The sequence below is a fragment of the Camelus bactrianus genome, chromosome X (genome assembly GCF_048773025.1).
Source record: "Camelus bactrianus isolate YW-2024 breed Bactrian camel chromosome X, ASM4877302v1, whole genome shotgun sequence".
In the NCBI taxonomy this organism is placed as follows: Eukaryota; Metazoa; Chordata; class Mammalia; order Artiodactyla; family Camelidae; genus Camelus; species Camelus bactrianus.
In genome coordinates, this window is record NC_133575.1 from 11,489,434 (window position 1) to 11,515,984 (window position 26,551).

The 26,551-nt window shown below is 40.7% G+C and overlaps 1 protein-coding gene across 2 annotated transcripts in view; it reads right to left on the reverse strand.

Moving 5' to 3' along the window:
* ACE2 (angiotensin converting enzyme 2) overlaps positions 1–16,992 on the reverse strand; it is a 38,172-nt gene extending 21,180 nt beyond the window's left edge. The window contains exons 1-7 of one of the 2 annotated variants that reach the window (XM_010968001.3): positions 16,773–16,992; positions 15,831–16,119; positions 8,903–9,061; positions 5,167–5,260; positions 4,599–4,742; positions 3,085–3,197; positions 1,216–1,321 (exon numbers count right to left, since the gene is read on the reverse strand). In XM_010968001.3, coding sequence (XP_010966303.1) covers positions 1,216–1,321; positions 3,085–3,197; positions 4,599–4,742; positions 5,167–5,260; positions 8,903–9,061; positions 15,831–16,016 — 802 coding nt within the window. In that variant the 5' untranslated portion in view covers positions 16,017–16,119; positions 16,773–16,992. Of the gene's footprint in view, positions 1–1,215; positions 1,322–3,084; positions 3,198–4,598; positions 4,743–5,166; positions 5,261–8,902; positions 9,062–15,830; positions 16,254–16,772 lie in introns of those variants that run through there. The other variant, XM_074359537.1, reaches the window with a different exon arrangement.
* Positions 16,993–26,551: the final 9,559 nt, after the last annotated feature.

Sequence of the window (26,551 nt, forward strand, 5' to 3'; positions counted from 1 at the left end):
TGAATAGAAATACAGCATCTAGAACAAAGGAAGCCCTGGTACCATTTTAACTCCATATTGGTCAAACCCTCATCTGGAGTAACTGTTCAGTTCTGAGAATGATATTTGAAGAGGGATATCAACAAAGGATAGCTCGTCCAAAGGAGAACAAGTAGAAAAGTGAAATTTTCAAAGAATGGTTGAAAATCTGTGTAGGATATTTAACGTGAAAAAAGAAAATAGTGCACACCTGATGATAACAGTAATACTCGCTAAAATATACCGAGTACAGACTCTTGTGCCAGGTACCTCACTATACCTTTACAATGGTAGTTTACACAGCTCTTAAAGGCCATCTTATAGAAGAATGGACACATTCTGGGTAATCCCATAGCAGGGAATCTCTCTCTTAGCAGGAGAAGAATTAGCTACCAGCAACTTAGCTTGACTGTAGTAGGAATGCTCTGTATGCGTGACATAAGCTTTTCAAACACGTATTTTTATTTGGCCTCGGCTTCTGGGGTAGGGGAGAGGGGAGGGGAGGATGGCCACTCTGGTGGGAAATAAGGAAGTCTGATAAAGGGTCCCAGGTCTTGCATGATCTACAACGGGTCCATGGCAGGATCCAAAGTTCTTGGAAGACTGATTCTCCTTCTAAGCTTCCTTCATTATGAAGAATTCATTCATTACTCATATGATTCCAAATCAAGTATTTTTCAGCAAAAGTAATTAGTGTAATTAAACATGAACTTATGAAGCTTTCACTCAGGCTATACCTTAATTCTAGAAAGTCTTTCTCTCACCCCTGACCACCCTCAGCCAACCAAGCTCCTTTCTTCTGACAGTGTAATGCTAAAATCCCAAACTCCACCTCAAGAGCTTAGCCAACCAATGTAAATAAATAAAACCTATTTTCCCCATTCCCACTCTCATTTGAACTTGGGGTTCCTTCTCTAGTTACCTTAAATAACCCCTTTATCCTTTGGATTGTGGCCAACATAATAACTTTTAATGTATATTAAAAAAGTAATGCAATAGAGAGTAATTTAAAATGGATTTTCTGCTGAAGAAAGGGCTTTCAAAATATGATTTCTATAAGGTCACTAACTTCTATAAGGTCACTATCATTCACATAATTTTTCAGAAGTTTTATGTTGGGCCTTCACTCCGAAGAACAAGTTTATTGGTGGAAATAACAAAGAGCAAAGTACACAAGGAATTCCTGGAGTTTCTTACCAAGCAAATGGGCAGGGAGGCATCCAGTGGGACTGATATGGGAAGGGTAGACATCCATCAACTTGGCCCTCACGTAAGCATGAAGATGTTCATATAATGGTTTAATCTGAAAGCCCAGAAGAAAGTTTAAGGCCAAGAGTAGCCTACTCCAATTTCTCATCCCCCACACTAAAAATAGGAGCTTCTTTAGACAAGTAGAATTTCCCTAAATTCTACTTTCTTCTCCTCTCAAATATTCTGGAGAGTTTGAAAGCATTCCTTCTTCCCAGATATTGATGATGATTAGCTCCACTGCATAAGCAATAAACACACCTGGAGGCATACAGATCCCAGAAGGAAGGTAGATGCAAATAAAAAAAATTCATTTTTAAGATGCTACCTACTTCGTTTTTAAATCGAAGTATCATTTACATGTCATAAAATTCACCCATTTTAAAGTATATAGTTTCTTGAGTTTTACTAAAAGTATATGGTTGGGCAACTATCACCACTACCCGGTTTTAGAACATTTCCAACACCCCCAAAAGTTTCCTTGTATCCATTTGTAGTCGACTCCATTCCCACCCCCAGCCCCAAGTGACCACTGGACTGATTTCCATCTCTATAGTTTTGCCTATTCTGAACATTTCATATAAATGAAATCATAGAATATGTGACCCTTTATGTCTGTTATGTCTGTTATTTCTGGCACTGAGCATCATGCTAGGTTCATCTGTGTTGTTGCCTGTATCCGTAGTGCATTCCTTTTTATTACTGCATGGCATTTTACTGTATGAACACATCAGAGTTGGCTTCATTTAGTATCCCATGGATAAAATTCACCAGTTGAAGGACAACTAGGTTGTCTCCAGTTTGGGGCTATGATGAGTAATGTTTCTGTGAACATTCAAGTATAAGTCTTTGTATGGCTAAACGTTTTAATTCTCTCACATAGATAGCTAAGAGTGAAATACCTTAGTCATATGGTAAGTATGTGTTTAACTTTTTAAGAAACTGCCAAACCATTATCCAAACTGGCTGTACCATTTTATCTTTGCCGCAGCAGTGTGTGAGGGCTCTGGTGTCTCCACATCCTCGCCAACACTTGGTATTGTCAGCCTTCTTTAATCACAGCCATGCTGGTGGGTATGCAGTGGTTTTCAATCATGGTTTTAATGTGCATTTCCCTAATAACATCTTACTTGCTTATTTGCCATTTGTATAATTTCTTTGATGATGCACTTATTCAAATCTTTTGCCTATTTCCTTTTTTTTTTTTTTTTTTTGGTGGGGGAGTTGTTTGTCCTACGTCCATTTTTTGATCACTCTGCCCAACTATGGCTAAGACAGAATAGCTTCACATAAGAAGTTGGAAGGCATGGGGGTCAGAGGGAGATGTAGGGGTCAAACTGAAGGAAGAGGGAGACATTGAGAAGTGTCCATGGGGCACTGCCACTCATAGGACTCTCCCATCCCTAGAAGGTCCTCTTCTTTAGTCAAAGATAAGGAAACAACAGTATCACTTGTCCTGAGGAAGGAAGAAAAGACTCTGCTAACAAAGGAACACAGTGCTGGCCCCACACAGCTCATGAAAACTATTCCTTTTGATAATCTAAAAGACCATTTCTTCCTACAAGCTATCCTGCTTACATTCTTGCTATTGGCCATTGCTGGTCAGTGGCTGAAAGGGGAAGAAAGCAGAGCAATTCGGATCATCTGTAAGAGTTGCCCTATGATGCTCTAAAATCTTTTTACACTCTAATATTTCATAACTCTGAGGCTTGGGAATGAGCAGCCAGTATGTTAAGAACAAGTCAGAATGCTTTTGGTCACTGTCCCTTCTTCCCATGTGCTGCCCCACATCTGTCTCTGTGGGCAGTTCCTCGTTACCTCTGCAAAGGTATGTTCCACGTCTCCCATCAACTGGTCTCGGCTGTAGTCATAGTCACCTGCCCACATCACTTCATAATCCCCTCTCCAATAGTCCCCGTAGTCCTCATAATCTGTTTTTAAAAAGAAGAAAAATGAGAACACACAGAAGGAAAGAGATAAAGCACAGTATACCTAGACTAGCCTTCCTGACAGGTTAAAAAAAAATCCAAAGACTTGTCACCTTTTTACCATCCTTCTAAATATCATCTCAAAGGGATGCAAATGAATAACAACACCAGGTAATGTGTCAAAAATTTAATTCATTAATAAGCACAGAAACTCTACAAGATGGACAGCATTATAATCCCCATGGTGCAGGTTAACAGCCTGCCCTTAGCCAGTTAGATGATTTGTCCAGGGTCGCACAACGGGTCAGGGGCAGAGGCACACTCGAGGTCTCCTAACCCTGGGTCTCTACTCTCTCCATACGTCAGTTTGCATCTTTAGGTTTAAAACATGCAATTGGATCTTTCAGACCTCATTTTGTTCAGGGCCTTTGATTTTCAAACCTAACCCAACTCATCTTAGACATGGCCACAGTGGGCCTGTGTTTGTTGGCAAATTATACGTATACACAGCACAGCTCTGTGTGCTTTGTGTGGTATCTTGTCATCAGGAAACAGAAGCTTGTGTCAGGGTAACAGCTGATACAGTTTGTAAATGTATTTTCATAATTTTTACATGTACATTGGCAATGGATAATCAAGAAGATGAGGAGAGAAATAAATATTTGGATGGAAGGATGTGGTGATGGGCTTCTGTCTCCAGCTTGCCTATGGCTTGAGAATGTGAGTTCAAGTGGCAGTGAAAGACAGTGCGAAAGAGCAGATGAAAAAACGTGTTCCTTACTCAACCCTGGGAGGCAGTGAACACCAAAGCATACATTTATTCACAATGTCATGCTGTCAGCTCATTATTCAGGCAGGAGAATAAGTCAAGAGATACGGAAATCTCTCCCATGTCAAGATTTAAGATTTTGATGACCACATGATTGGAGTAATAATGACAACTGCAGAAAATAATAGGTTTCCAGCCTAAACTAATCTAATTTGTTTCTTCCTGGGCCACCACCCTGAGGAAAACATACAAATGACCTTTGAGAATGAACTCTGGCCAAATGGGAGTTTAGGTGAGAGTCGTGTCTCTGTCTCTCATTCTTTCTGGTAAATAGACTCTGTCGATCCCCAGACTCCCTGAGGAACCCTCCGGGGCCTGAGACCTTCTCAGACAACTGATTTGTTTGAAGCCTTGTAACTGAGTGTCACTTCTGAGCCCTTCAGAATGTAGAATGTCAGTCCACCTTTCCTTATTTCCTACTGGTTTCCTCTTTGAGGCAGGTAAGCTGAATTGTTCAGCAGATGACGATAAATTTAGGGATGCCCCTTATACCAAAGGGCAGGCTTGGGGGTTCATGAGAAATAGCCCCGCAGCCCCACGGAGAGCTCCAGGACCTCCACAGCCCGCGGACTCACTGTTAGCTCTTGCCATCTCATTTTTCAGGACCACATACTCTTCATACAACGGCCTCAGCTGCTTGCCGACCTCAGCCCTCCAGCCTTCCCAAGCCCAGAGCCTCTGATTGTAGTCTTTGCTGTTTTCCATTATGTCATCCAAACCTGTTATCACCAAGCCCCCAAAGGGAAGTAAACATGCATTTGTAAAATTTTCATTTGGAAACAATTCTGTGAAATTTAAAGAATGAAAAGGCTGGCAGACAGCAAGTTCATAAAGGTATTAAATGAAACCTCACAATTCATTAATTTCCTCACCCTTATTATAATTTCAAAATATTTCTGTAGAGAAAATAAGTCACTGAAATCATTTAACTACTAACTTAATGAAATTACTTGAGTGTGACAGGATTTACAGTGAAGTTTTGTTAAAACTTAAAAGAGCGCCTATGTGCTGAAATACATTTGGCATCTTCTCTTTGGATTATCCATCCGAGAGGAACAAGGTCATCATTTAACATTAATCTCATTTTTAAAACTTGGAATATAAAGTAGATTTTATAATCACTGCTGAAAATAAATAGCCTACCTGGTTCAAGTACTAAGCACTCCTGTGGGTTATTTGGATCACAAACTTCTCCACTACTGTAGATGGTGCTCATGGTACTTAGAACCGTGGTCAACTGCAAGTTAGATAGTAAACAATGTTAAAAATGGAAAATACACTAAAGAGAACGCTAATATAACGATGTCCTTTCAGCTATGTGACTTTTTATGCCTCAAAAAACAGCAGTTCACATCTATCTTCTTTTATGTAGTATAGGAACATCTCGGTTAAATTTCCCCACCATCAACTAGCACAGACTGGCCTTATGAACATATGATACACATATGTGGAGTGACTGAAAAACAAAACAGAGCTCCCCAAATCCCAAGAATGTTTCTCACCTGCACATGCACAGAGAAGTGCTTTTGTTGTCCCATTCAGCCTTCATTGAGTGCACATTTATTGAACATCTACTATGTCCTACACTCTGACAATTATGACCTGAACAAGACATTGGTCCTCAAGGACCCCACAGTTATGGGACAGTCAAGTCATGAAATCAGTGATTACACAACAGAGTGACAGGTGCTATAACTGTCACCAAAAAGTAATATGGCACTATGGGTGCCAAGGAGTGGATAAATGAGCAAACTGGAGACTCAGAAATGGCTTCAAAGAAGGGAAGCTGGGTCTTGGAAGAGAAGTAGGAATTGGTCAAGTAGAGAAGGGAGGGAGAGGATGGAGCTTAAAAGATGGCTGAAGGTTGAGAAAGACAAAGCAACTTCAGGAAGTGGTGACATGATAAAGAAAACTGGGGTGGCGGTGTTGAGTGAGGGAAGTGGAGGATGGGAGAACAGAGAGGTAGCAGGGGCCAGATCATGAGAGGCCTTCTGTGCTATTCTAAAGAGTTTAAACTTTACCTCATAGGTAAAGGAGTGTAAAGGTAATAGAGTAAAGCAGTGCTCCTCGAAGTATGGTCCATGGACCAGTGCAAATCAGCAAACAGCATGCTTCTAGTCTGTGAGAAGCCCAGGAATTGAGAGAATAAATGTTTATAAATTTTTAAAAACAATTTGATATTTCCATGACATCCAGGCATGTGATCGATGAAATTAACCAAGCACTGACCTACAATGGATTGGAAATAAGGAAAGGTCGGGAAGAAGGGAAGGGAAGAAGTAAGGGAGATACGAAGGAAGGAAGAAGGAAGACAGAGAAGGAGGGAGGAAGGGAGCGAAGCAGAGAGGATAGAACTGACTCTCTCTCTCAGAGATGATTTAAGAAGCACTGGATGAATGGCCCTGTCTCCCCTCCTATTTCTCTCTTCTGTTATTCTCTTACTCTGCTACAAGAGCCGTGATCCTAAAACATGAAACAGACTCCATGCTTAAAACTTCAACAAGATCCCATTGTCCAAAAGAATAAAGCCAAGTTCCTTACCATGGCACAAAACCCCTCCTGGTCTCTTTCTCTACCTGTTTTTTCAAACTCCCCTCCTTCCTCTCTCATGCATCCTTGAGTCTCCTCTCTTCCCAAACACTTCAAGCTCTTACATGCAGTTCAGTGATTTTTAATCCTGGCTGCACATTAGAATTATCTGGGTATCTTTTAAAAATACAATGTCCAGGGTCCACCTAAGTTAGCCCAAGCTGTTTAGAGTCTAACAGAGCAATGGGCAAGGTTTCCCACGGTGTCCTTGTGGAAAAGATGGGGAACCACGAAATGGACAAAATACAGTGGATTAATAACTATTTGGACAATTGGACACAAAGGATGCAGAATAATAAATATCACCTTGTAGGAAGATACAATTCATATGGTTTTGTCTTTATTCTTATCGTGCATTTTTCTTTTTATAGATGCAGATTAGAATCCAGAATACAAGAGGACAAGCAACTAAGAAAGGCTTTGATGTTAAATAGCCAAATATTTTAGATAAAAAATATTCCAATAGGTTAAAATCAAGGGTCTGTAAACTACGATTTGCAGACCAAATCCTATCTGCTGCTTGTTTTTGTAAAGTTTTATTGGAACACAGCCACGCCCATTTGTTTACGTGTTAGCTGTGGCTGGTTTCCTGCTACAACAGCAAGTTGACTCAGTGTGACAGAAACAATATGGCCCGCAAACCTAAAATATCTACTCTCTTTCCCTTTGCAGAAAGAAAGTTTGCTGGCTGCTGGGATAGAGAGATGAGATGAGAAATTTTTATTTTAACAGGGGTGAATATAGGCTTTCTTGAATTTAGACAAACTACCTACATAAGAATAGAATTTTAAAAGGTATCATTTGAGAGCAGCTTTGGTGGGAGAGATTTGGAGACTTCCTTGACAGTGATGTTGATATGAGTCAAATATGGACTGTGTCAAAAAACCAAACCAAACAAACAAAAACCTAATATAGTCCTGGACTGTCTTAGCAGATGTAAAGCACAGGGTGCAGAATGTCATGCTCCTGCTCACCTCTGTGCAGACCAGAATCCACTCAAAGTGCTGTGCTCAGGCCAAGGAAACTGACAAAATGAAGATAGCAGCTAAGGACTGGTTAGGGAACTTGAAACCACAGTATAGGGGAAAAATGACAGAGTGGAGGATGTTTAGTCTAGAGAAGAAGAGGCTCAATGGGTTAAAAAAAATTATCTGCCCTCAGTTATTTAAAGACAAATATGTGATATCACTTATATGTGCAATCTAAAAAATGACACAAATGAACTTATTTACAAGACAGAAACAGACTCACAGACATAGGAAACAAAGTTATGTTTACCAGCAGGGATAGGGTGGGTGGCAAGGGATACATTGGGAGGTCAGGATTTGTAGATACTAACTACTATACATAAAAGAGATAAACAACAAGGTCCTACTGTACAGCACAGGGAACTATATTCAATACCTTGTAATAACCTATAATGAAAAAGAATATTAAAAATAATATATATGTATGTATAACTGAATCACTATGCTGTACACCAGAAACTAACACAACACTGTAAATCAACTATACTTCAAAAATAAATAAACAAATAAATACTATTATAGGAGAGAGCAATTTGGCTCCAGAAAGCAGTAGGTGGTGGAGGTAAAGCACTTTATGCTCCATGGAGGGCGTATCTTTCCATCAGTTAGAGGGACCCACATATGGAACTGATGTCTTGGAAAGAGGTGACTTGCCCATCTCTAAAATGGTTTGAGCTGGGCTGGTTTAGCCACTTGTTAAAGAAGCTGCAGGTGAGAGTCAAGAATTAAAGGAGGGGGAGGATTAGATGACATACAGGGCTTCTCAAGCTTAGCACTAGTGACATTTTGGATCGGACAATTGTTTGTCACTGGGGGCCTCCTTGTGCATTACAGAGTGTTTACCAGCATCCCTACTCACTAGATGCCAATAGCAAATGCCCGCCACTGAGCTGTGACAACCAAAAATGTCTCCAGACACTGTCAATGCCCCTGGCGGGCAAAATTACTCCCAGTTGAAAAGCACTGAAATAGACTAATTGCCTGGTCCTGGGGAAGGTGACCTCTGTTTCGGGTGTCCATACATACCACAGTGCCTTGATAATCTCAGTTTAACTCTGTGTCCCAACATGCCAGTGTCTTTCTTCACTCAGAGGATTCCAGTTTGGATAATAAATTATGCAGCCACCCTAGTAAGGCACAGAGCTCTTTCTAATGTGAGCATTGCTATCTTTGCAGATAAAGGAAGCAGCTATGGGCGATAGTAATGTTTAATATTTCCCAAATATTTCAATTCTTGGGGTCAGTGCTAGAATTTCACATACTCGTTTGCTCTTGTCTGCTGAGAGCGCTGATGCCCCACTCTGCTGAAGGGCCTGCAATTGACGCTTGAGTGTGACATTCTGAATTTCTTCTAGGGGATAAGTTTTGGCAGTCTTGGACTTTTCTTCATAAAAGGTAGACCATTTGGCCCTGGCATCATTCTGAAATAACAAAAAATAAAGTTGAAGTTAGAATGGGACTGAGCGAGTAGATAGAACAGAAGATATAGTCCAAAGAACATCTGGTGGAACATCTAATATTTCCTGAGTGATTTAGTTCTCTGTTTTGCTGAAGGTCAAGGCTTAGGTTAAGAGTGATCAAGCCACTCTTGGTCACTCTTTCTGGCCTAGTGTCTAGATTTCCCAAGGGTCCTGTCCCCAGAACTGGAAGTGAATTCTCACAGATGATCCATGTTGTGGGGCCCTGGAATTTAAACCCTTAGCACTATGACCTGGGTAAGTTGCTCAAGGATTCAAGAATGAATGCACTAAAGGGAGAGCTCAGCAGGGCTCAGATTAGACTTACTGGGAATACAGTTCCTCATGGCCATGAGAACCATGAGAAATGAGAACCAGTTTGTAGTAAGCGCCATGGTACTATGATTTACCAGAGATTCTGATCTTAAATTAGGATCCCCAGTCAAGCTTGCCCAGAACATGACTATTTGGTAGCCACAGTGATTTTCCACTGGCAAAAGAAACCAATAAGCAGGTGATGATGCTAGGATTCACTTGCCCCCTATCTTGAACATCAGTAGGCAAGTGGACTTCTCCAGACTTATCCAATGCAGTCTTCTCTTAATGCACAAGCCCACTTCCATTTATCAAAGACTAAAACAAGCAACTTCTTTGTACATTGTACTTCTCTAGGCCATATAAAAGAGGTAGCATATGAGGGAAGTAAGAGCTTCATTCCTGGAGTCAGACACCTCTGACTAGCTGTGTGACTTTGAGCAAATTACCTACTCTCTCTGGGTCACAAGTTACCTTTTCTGTAAAATGTAAAAAAAAAATAAGGTAGAATTTACCTTAAAGGATTGTTGTAAGGACAAGAAAATTTAACAAATAATAAAATGCCTATCAGAGTGCCTGATACATCCTAAGCCTTAAAGAATTACAGCTGTTTCTTCATTTATTGAAAAAAGTCTTTGTCTTTAAGCTGCTTACAGTATTATCAGACAGATAAGATATGCATCATGAACGTTTCATTAATGAAACATAAGAGCATATGATAATGTAGAAACTATGAGTGGGCCAAGCAATTCCTGTTATAGGGACCAGATTTGGCCAAGCCCTCATGGAGGAAGTGGAACTTAACACAGACCTTAAGGTAAGTAGGATATACATGGGTGTAGAGTACTTTGCAAAATAATTTACCTCATTTGATCTTCTTAATAACCCCACGAGATAGAAAATTATTCGATTCCCGTTTTTCATATGTGTAGAAAGGGGCTAAGAGAAATAAATAGTGGAACTGGTAATAAATTGCCAGTATCTGGATCGTAGACCCTGTGGTAGACAGATTGTGTATTCCACTCCCTTGAGTGTGAACAGAGCCTGTGACTCACTTCTAACCAGTAGAATACAGCAAAAGTGACAGGATATACATGTTTATGTTACATAAAACTGTGATTTTTATTTTGCTAGAAGATGCTCCCTTGCTGAATTTGATGCAGCAAGATGCCATGTTGTGAGCTATCCTATGGGTAGGGCCACATGGTGAGAAGTTGAAGATGGTCTCTGACTGACATCCTAAGGACCTCGGTCCAGCAACATATGAGGATCTGAATGCTACCACTAACCACGTTAGCATGGAAGTAGATTCATCCCCAGTCAAGTCTCAGATGAGACCACAGCTCTAGCTAAGACTTTGATTGCAACCTTATGAGATTCAGAAGCAGATCTGGCTAAGCTACGTCTCGACTCCTGTCCCACAGAAACTGTGAGATAAGAAATGTGTATTGTTTTGAGCTACTATACTTGTGGTAATAATTTCATTACACTTTTAAATGTTTTCATGTGAGCTTTGTCTTAAGCCAGAGATCTGAAGTCTCTACCTAAATTATCATGGTTTTATTTAAACAATTAAAATTCTTTTGCAATAAGTTGTTTGAGATATAAAGAATTAACACCTCATTTTCTCTTTTTCTATAGCTCACTATCAACCAGGCTATTCTTTCAGCAACCTCTAAACCATTTCCTTCCCTGTAGGTGTGAGAGTTCCCTGAAGATAGAGGATGAAAAACTGAATGGAACCTTAGTATCCAAGTAGTAACTTGGAGCCCAACAAGCTCCCAGGGAACGCTCCACCCTCAGGTCTCATATGCTGGCCCGTTTTCCAGATATAGCCTTCAAAACTCCATCAGATTAAAAGATGAAAACTGCCTTGGTTACTTTTGAAATATACAACATGCAAAGTAAAAGAAGTCAGCCACAAAAGACTACCTAGTGTATAATTCCATTTATATGAAATCCAGAATAGGCAAATCTATAGAGACAGAAAGTAGATTAGTGGTTGCTAGGGGCTGGGGGTGGGGAGAAGAAAAGTGACTGCAAATGGGCATTTGGTTTCTTTTTGGAGTGGTGAAAACGTTCTAAAATTAGATGGTGATGATGGTTGTACAATTCTGTAAATATACTAAAAAGCATTGAATTGTATACTTTCAATTGGTGGATTTTATGGTGTATAATTGTATCTCAATGAAGCTCTTGGTAAAAGCCTTCAATACTAAGAGCAAAGAAAAAAATGCTTTATTCCCTAGGTCCTATAACTAGGTCTGAAAGCCCCATGGAATTGCTCCAAACCAAAGGATTTAGCGAAAATTAAATTAATTCTCTTTTACCCAGTTACCTGGCACACACTAAGAAGCAGTGGTAGTTCCTGACCACCAGGCTGCCCTCCACCTGATGTCCTGTCAGACTGCTTAGATCACTGAGTAATTGTGTCAAATCTGAATGTAATTAAACATGTCATTTTGAGTTGCTCAAGTTTAATCTCGCCAAATTACATCACTAAACTGGGGCACTATCAAGTTTTCATGACAAAGAAAAACTAGTCTGAACAAGGCCTCCAAGGCACTTGACTCATGCTAATCCTCCACATGTGGAACTTAGCCATTCACCACTGTTATCCACAGAAAACTCTCGGGTGTGCCCATCCACACTCTTACGCTTCAAGAGACAAAAAATAAGTGACTTGCCCAAGGTATCACAGTCAGCTCAGGAGAATCGGCATAGCATCGGATTTCCTGAATTCCATTATATTTACACCACGTGATGTTCCCCGACCCCTGTGCCTGTGTGTAGGTACTTGTGTGTGTTGGGGAGTGTGGGACGGACTCATTGGAGACAGGGATGAAGTCTACATTCTTCCCTTGGGTACAGAAGAGCAGTTTAAAATGACCCTGCTCTGGGTTCACGGTGCCCCCAGCCCTAAAGACAGAGGGACAGGTTCAGGAAGCAGGTGTGCCCAAGGACTCTAGGAGCCCTTGCAGCAGGGAGCTGAAGAAGCCCTAGAGGCCACCCAAAGGGTAAGTGTGGGCTTCTCGCTCTCTTGTCACAGCTGCTGCTAACTCACCAAGAAATATTTATGAAGTGTTCTCAGAGACCTACAGGGCTCCAGCATGGCAGTCATCAACACCCACTTCAGCTGAGTGCACAGGAGTTTGGGGCAGTTGTAGGAGTCACTGCCAAATACTGGACAAGTGAACCAGGATGCCTCTGCCAGCAGTAGCAACCTTTTGCTCTCTTCCAGAGGGCTAAAACATCGTCCAGGGACCTCCTATGTTGCTAGAGGGCTTCTGACTTTGCAAAGAAAGTCTATTTGATTTACAAAGGACTCTATTTCAAAAATCAAACCAATAATAACCTTCCAAAGAAGGGACAATGCAAAAAAAAAAGTAGTATCATTTTATTGAGAAGATAATTACAGGGTAATTGGTGAACATTTGAACTCAAACATGAGAACTGTATTTGCTCTAAAGCAAGTGCTTGGTAATTAATTTTCACTGAACTTCTGAACTATGTGGAAACCTGTATTTAACCAAGCTTTTTTACTTATTTTTATCTGATGGACATCTCCTTAATAGGGAGCTTTTAGGGCACTATGCTGATTAAATTTTGATGCCTTCTATTATTTTAAGGTCTATTCTCATGACTTGATCTAAGAATTGCCACACCAAGTCAGACCCACAGGCTGACAAGCCCAATATTCTGATTCTGAAAGTGATATCAAGGGATAATTAGGAAATGGCAGGTTGTCCTCAATAATGTCACTCTGATAGGATATGACACATGTGTCATAGAGCTCAAATTTCCTTTCCTGTATTAGTTATCAATTGCTAACAAACAAGCAAAAACTCAACAGGGTAAGTATTTATTGTCTACATGCCTAGAATCACTGAGGGTTGCCAGGCAGCTCTTCTAATCTTGGCTTGATTTGCTTACAACTCTGGGGGGTTGGTTTCTGCCAGGACAACTATTCCACAAATCTCTCCTTCTGTAGTTGGCTAATCCAGGCATATTCTCATGCCAAAGGCAAAGGTGCAAAGGACAAGCCCCATTGTTCAAGTCAATTCCAAGCCTCTGCATGCATCCCTTCTGCTAACACCCCGTTGGTCAAAGTAAGTCATGTGGCAAAGGACACAGTCACATCATCTTCAGTGGGATGGCACTGCAAAGTGACATAACCTGGGGTGTTGATGTAAGGAAGGGTAAAGAACTGGGTCCATAAATGTACTTGACCAGATTTCCTTACCCACAGTACACCTCTAATCTTTACATTTGCATAAATACTTCAAAAACCTATGTACAGTTTTTAATGTGTCACTTTTTTAGATTAAAGAATGGCCTGGTTTTACCAGTCTTACCAGTTTTACCACCTGTAGTGTAAATAGCACATCCTCCTGTTTGTTGTAAATTTATCTCTTTTGAGCTTTCAAAGGCACCACCTAGTATGAAGAGAGTTGGCCAATACAACTGTGAACACTCTGTCCTGTCTTGTTCCATCTCAGACTAATTTTTTTTTCTTTTTGAGTAAGGCTTTGTACAGCTAATTCTGCTTTCTCTCCTAACTCTCTCTGATCCTTTAAATCATTCCAGTTGCTCTTACTTGGGGAACTTTCTCCATTTCTACAATTCTTTCTTTAAGCATGGCCACCAGCAGCATACCATATCTCAACCACCTGCTCATCTTGGTACCTCCCCTAGCACCAGCTGCAGTGCCCATTTCACCAGGGGATCTCAAAATATGTGTCCTTTGCCCTCCTCCACAGGTAAATCCACACAGTTGCACCTATGTGCACTAATGCATCCTCACCGCTGCTTGGGGAAGGACGTTCTGGGCCCGCTGCTTGTTTCTTGCATTCAAATATTTTCACTTTCCTTTAAAGGGCCCATACTTTCTGCACTTTGGCCACCTTTTGTGATCTACGCCCTTTCATTTCTGGCCATTCCTCTAATCAACCAGTGCAATTCAAAAGTGATAACACTTAATGATCCAGAGATGATCAACAAACATCACTACATCTCATTCTATAACATGCCTTCTCAGTATCTGGGCACTCAGCAGTCTCTTCAGCAATTACAGCTCCCTCTCACACTCAAGGAATAATACCTTACTGTTCACCCATTCTCACAAGTATTGAGCACTATTCTGGTGGTTTTGTGTATTGTCTACACAGCGACCCTATGAGGCAAACATGAGTATTATGTTGTTTTTCACAGGCAAAAAAACTGAAGCACAGAGAGGGTAATTAACTAGCTCCAGTTCACACAGATGGAAAGTGGTGGAGCCAGGATTTGGACCTCAGCAGTCGGGCTCCAGAGCTCTCGGGCATGATGCTGGTATAACTTCACCATCACCTACCAGACCATTCAGCTGAGAATTAAAACAAATGCACAACGTGCCACCTGGACCTCCAACACAGATCAAATAACAAGAGAGAAAAAAGCAACAGGGAAGAGATGAAGAGAGGTAAGACCAAAATATGAGACAGGGAAACAATGCTCTCCTATGACAACCCCAGACTGTCAGAATCTGGATTTCTTTGAGCCTGAGAAAAATACAAAAAAAAAATCTCCTAGGGAATTCAAATGAGGCAGCAAGTCTCAGATTTGATCTGTCCAGTGAATGGCAGTAATTGAATTTAAACATGCAACCCACGATTTGAAAAATATAAGCTTCTGAAATACATTTCAGAAGGAATGGATTTCTGTCCAAGTGCCACAAAAACTTTTCTTAAATAATGTTGCTCAATTTCCAGCACTGAATGTGGAAGGATACTGCTTTGGGATCTCTGGGGGAAAAAATTACTAAGTCCTTGCACTTGTCAAACAAAACATCTTGCTTTCCCAGAGCATTCTGAGATTTGTCAGAGCTGGTTTCATTATGCTTTTTCTTGGAGGGCTCTGTGGATTCTGTATCCTCTGGAAGTCCCTCAGAGCTCTGTGATAAGGAAGGAAGGAATTCCCAAGGCCAGCCTTACCCGACCCAGGGTAATCTTAATTACTAGCAAGATCTTTCACTAAGCCTCCGGCTGCATTTTTCAGTTAATATATCATTTGTAGAGTCTTTAGACATTCCTGTTGACATTGTAGGCTTGGGGAAATTATTAACTCAATAGCTTATGGCATTTCCATGAAATGCTTTGAAACTCTGACTATGATGAGAGTTTTGGTGGCAACTTGCTAAAGCATGTTCACTGGTTTCCAAGAATCTGGACTGAGACCAGTGAATTATTTTGTAACAATTTTCCAAATGAACCCAAAGGTCAATTGTTTAGTCATCTGGGACTCCAGAATCAGAAATACTAAGGCAAACATCCAATCTCAGAGCTCAGAGCATTTCTTTGATTTCCCTTTTCACTTTCCGGGGCAGTAATCTGATTTTTTAAGAAGCAACAAATACCCCTAGGTAGCAATGAGAACTCACCATCTTTTGGACATTCTCATCTGTAATATTGGTGTTATAATTCCAAGAAGCAAGTGAACTTTGATAAGACAGGTCTTCGGCTTCATGGTTAAACTCCTCCAAAAATGTCTTGGCCAGTTCCTCAGTGGTGGATTGAGCAGCCGTTACAGCAACGAGGCTGAGAAGGAGCCAGAAAGAGCCTGACATCTTTCTCTGTGCACCAAGATCCCATCCACTGAACAACTTCCCTAGAGGAAAAACCTCCTCATGAGTTTTTCTCTCTCATCAGCCTTTGAACTTGGGTTGGGCACTGAGCAGGGAAGACGAAAAAAAAAAAAAAAGGAAGAAGAAGAAAAAACAGTAAACAATCTGCTGAACCGACATAAAATTCATCCTGGAAAAAACAGATATGTAAACAGATTTTAGAATGATTTCTTAAAGTAAATCAAATAAACAAATGTTATTCATTAATCCTAGAGGATCATAGCCCTCCTAGCATTTTATGGCCAAATCAAAACTTGTACATTTGGTTAATATGTTCCTTAAAATCTGTTAAAGATACACTGAAGGTGTTATGATTTTACAGTGACCAAAGAACTCTAGAATTAGGGCTCGCGGGGGAAAGTTGAGACTTTTTTTCAGACAATTCCATTAACAGTCAGTTACCCTGCATTTCTATTTATTTCAAGCTCAAATTCACAGAAACGCTCTACTTAGATAACATTTTCCCTTCCTAAATAAACAACTTTGCCTTTGTCTGTATGGAAGTCATTTTTTTCTGATACATTTTAATTTCCATGGCCATTTTTTTAAAAAATTATGACTACTCTCCACTCCACAGATTAACCATCCTGATATAACTTGGGAAAACTTTAAAAAGCTCATTTTCTACTTCTCAGATGACCATGTTAAACACTGGTTCTAAGGCTGACTTCACCGCGTGCCTCCATCCCTTTCACTTACCTGCTCAGAACGCAGGAAGGAAGGAAATTAGAATGCCTCCACGGGGTATGAAATTCAGAGTGTGTCCATGTCAAATTCTGGTCACCCATAGCCATGGGATCACGGCATAGAATTCAAAGAGACTTCAGTGGTTATCAGGAGCTGGACCGGGGTGTAGGTATGAATGTCATGGATAAAAGAGAGGAGCCACTTTAAACGGCAGGGCTCACGGGCCTGCTTGACTGCGATTATGAAACCTTCACACAGGGAGAACATTTCTTCACCCAGAAAAACAAGTCTTCCAGGTCCAGGTGAAATGGCAGTAACCAAGCCTTTAAAAAAACAACAATAACTTTCCACTACTTCCCCTTATTGCAGTTGTACATATTATTGTAGAAGAGAAAAAATAATTTTAAGTAACTGTTGAGGGTGCTTGGCATTATAATATCTCATTTAAGCCCTACAACAACCCTAGAGGCAAATATTTTTATCACCATTATACAGATTGTGAAACTGAGGGTCCGAGAATTTAAATAGATTACCAAACCTCACTCAGCCAGTAAGTGGTAGAGGCAGGATACGAAAACATGCAGCGTGATTCTAGAGTACAGGCCTTTAAGTTGCTAAGGGCAAGGATGGAGGTGCAGATGGAGAGAAGCAGAGGGCACAGTGGGAGCCTGCAGTGAAGATGATGGACTGAGTTGCGCCACATCCAAAAGACGTGGATTCTTACCATCCTTGATATGAATCAAAATACAGGACCCTTCTAAGATTACTTTACTTAGTGATGGACAGATTTAAGCAATTCTGATAAAGAATGTTAAAAGGAAGTGAGGTGAGGGGGAATCAGTGAAGTTTCAGTAGGCTCCCCCCACATCTAAGGAAGGTGAGATCCACATGCTTCTCACAGGCATGAGGAGAAAACCTGTCAAGAGAAAAGGGAGCAGTGTGCGGGGCTCCAGATAAAGAGGTGGAATATTACTTTAATAAAAGCTAAAACAAAACTCCACTTGGGTCGCTTCCTTAAGGAAGCTCATGGGTTCAGGGGAAAAAAAAAAAAAAAGGAGGGAGTTGTTTAACTTCAATGCATTGAGGCAGAAAATAAGATTAACACAATCAAATTGAAATAGAGACAGCAGGATATGAACTCTGAAAGCTAAAAGTAGGTGAACAAGAACCCTGAGATAATAAGGAGGCAGGAAAATTCTGGAAGCCAAGAAAATTTGAGGAGTGAGGGAAATGGGAGAATTGTCACAATAATTCTGTAGGAAAACTAGCTCACAGTGGCCAACTGCAAGCAATGGCTGGATTAGGGGAATTTTTGTTTACTCTCCACTGAGAAGATGCTGAGGTTCGGATAATGGAAAGAATCCGCCAAAGACCCAGGGGATGGGACCCAGAAAAAGAACTGGCCTAAAGGAACAGTTTCTCTGTGAAAGAATGAAGAACCAGGGGAAAAAAAAAGGAGGCTGGAGATGGAGAAAACCTGTTCTGCTTTTCGAAAGGGTTGGAGGGTGAATTTCATAAGAGGTAGAGGGAAGAGTTTAATCTTGACACCTGGCAAAACTATAAAATATAATTTTTTGAATGTGGTTTACACTTGGAAAATATATATCTCTGATCCTAAAAATATATCCAAGGAGGCACTAGGAACAAGTCAGATGCTGCCTGTGTGATTTCCTTTGTATCTTCCATTTCAATTAGGGATTTAACACAACGTAAATGTCCCTGAAAGAACCACACAGAACAGAATTAAGCAGTCTTCTGATCAACAGTCCATGTCCAAAACAACAAGAACTGTGATTCAACAATTATTTATTGGTCACCTACTGTATGCCAGGCACTATTCTGGATATTGGACATACAGTAATGAATGAGACAGGAAAAGCTCCTGTGGATATCATATTATATGAGGTGAGGTAGCGGAAAATGCTATGACTTTACAATAAGCAGGAAAGGAGGCTGGTGACTGATGGGGTGGGGATGAGAGGGTGACATTAAGCAAAGACCTGAAGGAAGGGATGAAAGCCATGTGGATATCTGAGGGGAGATGGTTCCAGGCAGAGGGAACAGCGAGTTCAAATGTCCGTAGGTCTCAAGAACATCAGAGACCTCTGTGGCTGGAGCCAGTGGCTCGAGAAAAGCAGCAGGAAGTAGAGATGGAGAGGAAGGGGGAAAGCCCCACCCAGAGGGCCTCACAGTCGATTGTTGGACTTGGGCTTCTACTCTGAGTAACGTAGGAAGACACTTCAAGCAGAGGTGATCTGACAAACTTTTTAACAGGGTCACTCTCACTGCTGGCCAGAGCACTGACACTGAGGGTAAGAGGAGAAGCAAGGAGATGGGTCAGGGAACTACTACAGCAGCCCACTCGGGAACGGTGAATAAGAGCTTAATATGAGCTATAAAGCCAACTTGGCTGCCCTTCAAAAGGTAAATCCATCTTAGATTATCTTAGACTTTGTTCAGAGAAGTATCAAGACAAAACGATTTAGAGCATCATGCTAATTTCTGAGGCCCATGATTTTAGAGAGACACAGGAGAGTAGCCAGAGGAAAATAAAGAAGAAGAAATAGGTCTAAAATAATGTCATTTGAAGCACAGTTCAGACCTGGAAGAGGAGACCCAGGATGGACAGCTCTCCCCATCATGGGGCTATCATTTAGAAGAAGACTTAGGTAGCATAATGGATTCACTCTGTCACTTATTAGCTGTGTGACTTTAGGCAGGTAATATTCCTCCTACACCTAATTTCCTTATTTCAAAGCTGAAAATCATATTATATTCATCCCACGGGGACACGGTTAAGTATTATATGAATACATGAGAACACAGAGAAAAACGCTGGAAGCCTAGTAATATAAGCCACTCAAAATAAGAAGAGCTGTGTAATGATTAGAGAACTTTGAGAAGTGAGGGAAATGGGAAAATTGTCCCTAATGGTTCCATAGGAGAACTGTCACATTCGGAGGATAAGCAGGCCCACGTAAGCACAATGAAAATGCACTGCTTTGATTATACCAATTTTCCATTTTGAACCATTTAAGGTAGGAATTTTTCTAAAACACATTCCATCCTAATCAGGATGTTGCCTGAACATTATTTTATGTGCCTTTTTTTTCCTTTTCCAGATGACTCAATGTCATCATCTTGGACAGTGTTTACTGCCTAGGCTATAACATGACAACCTCTTCGGGGCTTTGCATTAAGTGGCTCCAGTTTTATTGCTATTAAGTCTGCTGTCGCTGCAGGTTCTGAATTCTGCGCCACTTCTTGGAGAATGTGCTTTTAGTAGCCCCGCCTACCACGAATCCCCTCCCTGTTTCTGATTTGCTATCTTATAAAACCTAAATGGACACCAGATAACCATGGAGTTCAATCAGCAGGCACCACTTCACCAGCTCAGACTTGAGGGTAGGTCTTCTCTCTGCTCGAGCAAAGTGCACCGACCTTGAAATCCCTATTTCCCTTACCGTCAACTTTCTGTACACTTCCAACTGAGTCATAAATGGTGAGATTGCTAAATAGCTATAGCAAAAGCTTCCTCTACTTCCCCAAGTTGAAAGGGTAACTCTGGTAAACTTCAGAGGGAAAAAAAGGATGGTTTATGTAATTTCTTACCTTAAAATTGATCGAGTAATGCTTCCGACAGAAATAAGAAAGGCTATCAGGAGTATAAGGTGGAGAGAATTTGAAACTTTACACAACCAAGAATGATTTGCCTTTAGTCCAATTGGTTTTGACCACATATTTCTCACACAAAGTGCATTTATAAGTACTTTACAGAAAATAAATAACAAGTTGACTTTTTAGCCCAAAGGAAAAGCTAAAGCTCTTTCCTGTTTACATTTCTGGTTGCACAGCTGTCCCCTTTTCCTACAGACAGAGCAAAGATAATCATTAACCAAATTGACAAATATTTTCAACAGAGTTCACGTTTGTGAGGACAAACTGCAGATTCCAGGGAGGTTGTACTGATTACTACTGGTCTGAATTGATGATAGTACACAGTGCTTGTCATGTAACCCTAATTTATTCCCACACCCAGACTGTACAAAATAGCAAGTAACATGAGAATCATTAGTATACATTTATATCTAGGGCCGGAGAAACAAAACACGAACCTTTATCCTAAGAGAATGGGAAAGCATGGTAGAGTTTGAATGGAGGAGTGACATGCTCTCACTCACATTTGAGAAGAATCAGTCTGGCTGCTGTATGGAGAACAGACTACAAAGGGGCAAAACTACAGGCAGAGAAGCCAGCGAGGAGGCTACTGCAGTCATCCAAGTGAGATATGATGGTGGCTTGGTGGTAGCAGCAGAGTTTGTGAGAAGGTGGCTGAATTTTTAATGCATTTTGAAAGTAAAACCAACAGGATTTTCTGGTGAATTAGATGTAGGCTGTGAAAGAAAGGGAGAGTCAAGGATTACCCCAGGGTTTTCGGAATAAACAACTGGAAGGACGAGGTTGACATCAACTTAGATGGGGGAGGTTGTAAGTAAAACAGTTTGATGGAGTGTGTGATGTCTGTTAGAAATCCCAGTGAAGATGCTGAAAAGGCAACTAGATACACAAAAGGCATCAAGGTCAGGGGTGAAGATATAAATTTGAGAGTTGTCATCTAGAGATGGTTAGTCAAATATCTCTTTTTGGTGAAGATGAAGAGGAAAAGATCTTATTTCTCCAGGGTCCCGTGTGCTAGAAAGTATTACTTGGTCCAGACCTCAGGAGGAAAATGGGATGGAATAATCAGGAAAAAAGTTACTTGAGACAACCCTCCCTAGAGGAGCCACCTGTGGGCTGTACAGGGAAGTGATAAAAGGGAGTTTTAGGAATTTGGCCAGAGCATCACATTTCTTCACTAGCTTATAGAAAAGTAGACACATCTCAGGGGCACAGGATGGTTGAGTTGAAGCAAGGTGCAGGTTCAGAGAAGGCAGCTGACATAAGAGATCGTTGAAGTCAAATGGCTTAGACCCAGTCTGGGTCAAGGCTGTACACTGATGGTCATTGAAAGCATAGAAGACTCTTTTTGGAGCTAGCTCCTGCCTGTCAACCAGAGTCTGAGGGTGACTGAAGACTTTTACACTTTGGTTAATACTTCCTAATTGGTTCTGAATATCTTAGAATAAGCCTTCATCCCTACTGACCTCTACCTCAGTATTCAGACAGAGTATAAGAGCCATGTTTTCTGATCCAGTTAGAAAGTCCAACAGCAGTTGTCTTCTTGAAGTCTATCAAGTTCATCTTGGAGACATTGTACCCTTCCCTCCTCATCTTCTAAGGGATTTCTCTGGTCTGGGTCATCAGTGGGGCTTGGCCAAGGCTAGTTACTGACTCCATCCCCAACATCCCTAGGCACTCAAACAGTCCCTCCTACCAAGCTGGAAGAGGAGAGAGCTAATAGAACAGTACCCAGGTAGAGCCAGTTGCACTAACTCCAAAGTTGGTCCTACGAATGCTGATCAAGACTATAACTTCTCAATTTTACTAAACACTGTTTTGCCTCCTGCCAATCTGACAGCTCAGATTTAAATATATATATATATGATTCTCCTTTTTTAATGAGTCAAGGAGCAGAGCTCAAGCTTCCTGAGTACTTTATTAAAATTGATCCCTATCACCACCACCACTACATAAACATACATTGACAGTATTTAGACAACTTCCACCCATTATTTTCCTCCATGGCACCTACCACTATCTGCTACACTATACTGATTACATGTTACATATGTATTGAGTCTCCCCACTATAATATATGCTCTAAGAGAACAGGGATTTTTCTCTGTTTTGTTCACTACCATATCCCCAGTTGCTTAGAAAAATGCCTGGCACATAATAGACATCCAATAAATATTTGTTTAATGAAGATACTGTATATAAACTCAATGGTAAGGAGGAAGAGGAGGGTACAGTTCATTTTTAATAAGGCATATGTTATCTGCTTGTCTGCCCATCCACAGGTTGTGATGGATGAAATTAGTATCAACTGATAAAAGGTGGGAAAAAAAACTTCTGGAACAAGATATGATTTGGAAGTTAAGATTTGAGTTAATATGGTGGAAGACATGGAAGAAAACAGCATGATTACTATAATCCAGGCACTGGGCTAAGTGCTTTACATGTATTAAGTCTCTGAATCCACCAAATGACCTTTTTATAGATGAAGAAAAAGAAGTTTGCCTCCATCAAGCCACTTTGTCCAGAGTCACGCTATTAATTAGTAAGTAGAAAGGCAAGGGTTGAAAACTGATCAGTCTTTCCCCTGAGTCAGATAGCTCAGCCCATAATTAATGTTTTAGGCAACAAGTGAGGACATTCTGGTCTTTTATGAGTTGAACCATCTTCATGTCACAACTATGTCACAACTACCATGGTGATAAAGCTCACTGCTGACTATGAAACTAGGTGTCAGGGAGGGAGGTAAAAGTAATAGAAATCCCTCCAGTTGAGTTCATGAACAATTTTTTTTAATCTATTATTAAATTCATTCATTTAGTTTAAAATTTTTTACTACTACATTGATTCTTTGCTCTTACCCAGGTGTTGTCTTATCTGTGGCCATAATTCATTCCCCCACAGCTGTGGTCATCAGAATGCCTAGATAACCAGATGGATGATACTGTTCCAACTGGGATATCAAAGTGAAATGTTTCATAAAATAACAGTATTCTGAACACAAACATAAAACATCTATAAAAATAAGTATTTTAGATGGAGTCAGGAAGTGTACCTACTCTTTAAACTGAGTCAGCAAAACATGGGGCTAGTTATTCTAGCATTGCTAATTTATTCCACAATCTGGAGATGCTCTGAACTCAAGAGGTTAGACTGCCATCAAGTCCATGCCATTCCTTGGGGAGTTTCTGTTCTTTAAAGATGGCCCTTATAGCCAGCCATTAACATCGGCAAAGATGAGATAGCTAGGTAACCACAGAGGCCAGAATACTGGCTAAACTGAAAAGCTGCTCTGGCAGCCACATTGGATGCATGTGCTCCCACAGTGACAATGTATCAGGAGATTCGGATGAGATCATTATGATCAGGAGCTCTCAGAGGTGCCACACCTGTTGGCAAGAAGTCTAGTACTGGAATGGGTGTGCTTACTTCAGAATGAATTAGGCAACATCAGTTATAGAGAAGTAAGGTAATTCTGAATCACAAGACCTTTGGGATTCTCTGGCAAGTATGACCCTGAGTTCTGCCGATTTGAGGCTCCATTTCTGTGCCTCATGGGATGATAATTTCATCCCAGATTCCTATGTAATATATTTGATTCACAACTGATGATTGAGTGGCCTATTTAAAATAGAATATATGATTAATGTGATGGTGAGAAACCAGAAATAAAGTCAAGATACTTCACCATGTCATAGTTTAGTACATCACAGACTAATATTCCAAAAATCCAGAGAGAAAATAATTATTGCAAAGATTGAATAGCATGGCAGAGTGTATGATGACTCTACAATACACAGAATTCTCTTTTCAATTTGTTCACCTTTCTGACACACAGTGTCCCAGATAAGAGCTTATTAACACCAGTGGTACTGGAAGGATTGTAAGCACTGAGGCAGGAGAAGCTTTCTTTGGAGATATCAGAGCTCTGGAGAGCTGGAAGAACCAGGGTGTGGCTCAGAGGTAAGCTTGCTGGTCTGGTCTATAAAATCAGGGAAAGAAGCTTAATTGGGGCTTTGAAGTTTTCTTCTAGGTTATCCTGGAAACTGGTACTCTGCCCAAGAACAGTAATGTTTATTTGGTCGCAGGGCTCCTGCCTAGGTTCTCTCTGGAACCTAAGCAAGTGGGAGATGTGGAAGAAAGTACATGAGATTATAGAAGGATTCTGGTTCCCCAAACCAGAGAGATAGCGAGTGGATAAATCACCTTGGGAATCCTCAAGTGCCTAACATCTGAGCTTCAAGGAGGATCAATCTGGCAGTCAAGAGTTGAAGGGTACGGGGTTGGGAAGGGACAGACTGGGATTTCAAAATGTAGAATAGATAAACAAGACTGTACTGTGTAGCACAGGGAAATATATACAGGATCTTGTGGTGGCTCACAGTGAAAGAGAATGTGACAATGAATGTATAGATGTTCATGTATAACTGAAAAATTGTGCTCTACACTGGAATTTGACACAACATTGTAAAATGACTATAACTCAATAAAAAAAAAAGCTTCAAAAAAAAGTTGAAGGGTAAAAGCTTCAGTCTCATGCCCACATGCATACATTTACTTGGAATTATAGGAACTTTCCTGAGACTTCAGAATCTACCATATTTTAAATCAAAATCTCTTGGCTTTTGATGATGCAGGAGGTATAATGTTATCACAAATACACAAAAATTAGAAGCTCAGTTGGGTAAGAGCCTTACTACTAGTTCATTCTTTGTTATTAAAGACCATCCTGTAATTAATCTTATCAGGAATATTATTTGCCTGAGAAATATGTTCAATGTCTAGAAACTAGAAACTATCAACATAAATCCCAGGGCAGCCTTGCATCTTTTCTGGGACAGTTGGAATGTGGTGGATATTAATAATATGCATTTGGATTCCATCCAGAAAGGAGTCAAGGCCTTATTGCCTTGGACTTTGGATAATGCCATTATGTTACAAGATGTTATTTTTGGATCTCAGTGACTCTCAGTGTTTTAACATTGCTTTAGATAAGGTTAGGCAAAGCCTCAGCAATGTCTGCAAGGGTGAAGTCACTAGCAATTGTGAAAATTGAAAACTTGAGAACATACTTGGAGGAATTCTCATAGAGTATCGTTCTCTGCTCAGCCTTTCCACTGGATTTTGTGATTGGTTTTGTCCCAAGTGTTTCTGCCTCTCCTATTGTAACACTGGAATCTTCCTAAAATAAGCTGGGGAGCAAGAGTTAGTTACAGCTCGCTGGGCAGCTTGATAATCTTTGGGAGCTGATTCAGAATCCTCTCTGAATTTATTTGGTCAAGAAGTCCTTAGGCCCAAGTTCCATACAGATTCAACATGAACCTGAAATTCAGGGATAGCTCCAACTATTCTGTAAGATGTTTCTGGAAGATCTAGGATTTCGGGGAGCATGGGGCACCCTAGAGATACTTTTGGTAGTCTAGATCCATGCCCACAAGCAACATACTCCTTGGAAACCTGGAGAAGCAGTGAGGAAGGGCAAAAATCTCCATAAATTACTCAGTTGGGATTTCAACCTGGCGCTCTTTTAAGGAGAAAGCTGCTGGTAATCAAAAACCAGAAGTAACAGGGCCCAAGACAAGACAAGGCATTAGGTCAGGCCCTAATATACCCATCAGTGAGCATTATGCATTAGCAAGTCAGCATCCTTGTGTCCCTGCATTTGATCCTCACAACAACCCTATGAGGTAAGCGACAGCATCATTTTCCTTTTCTAGATGAGGAAACCGAGGCATGAAATCAAGATCACAAAACTGGAAAGCAAAAGAACTGGGGTTTGAACCTCAGCAGTCAGACTTCATGCCTAGACTCCTTGTGGTTAGAAAGGGCTTTTTGAAAGAATTCATGTTGCAGGTGTGGAAGAGATGGGATAGTCAAGGCAGAAAGAAGTATAACAGGTATAGCTTAGACAGCCTGAAAAATGGTCCCAAGATGATATCAAACTTGTATGAGTTACAGACACAGTTTCTCCTTGTACTTCTTTTCTTTTTAATCTAATTTAATTTTTAGGGGGGAGCGGTAGTTAGGTTTACTTGTTTATTTTTGGAGGAGGTACTGGGGATTGAACCCAGGATCTTGGGTATGCTAAGCACACACCCTACCACTTGAGCTATACC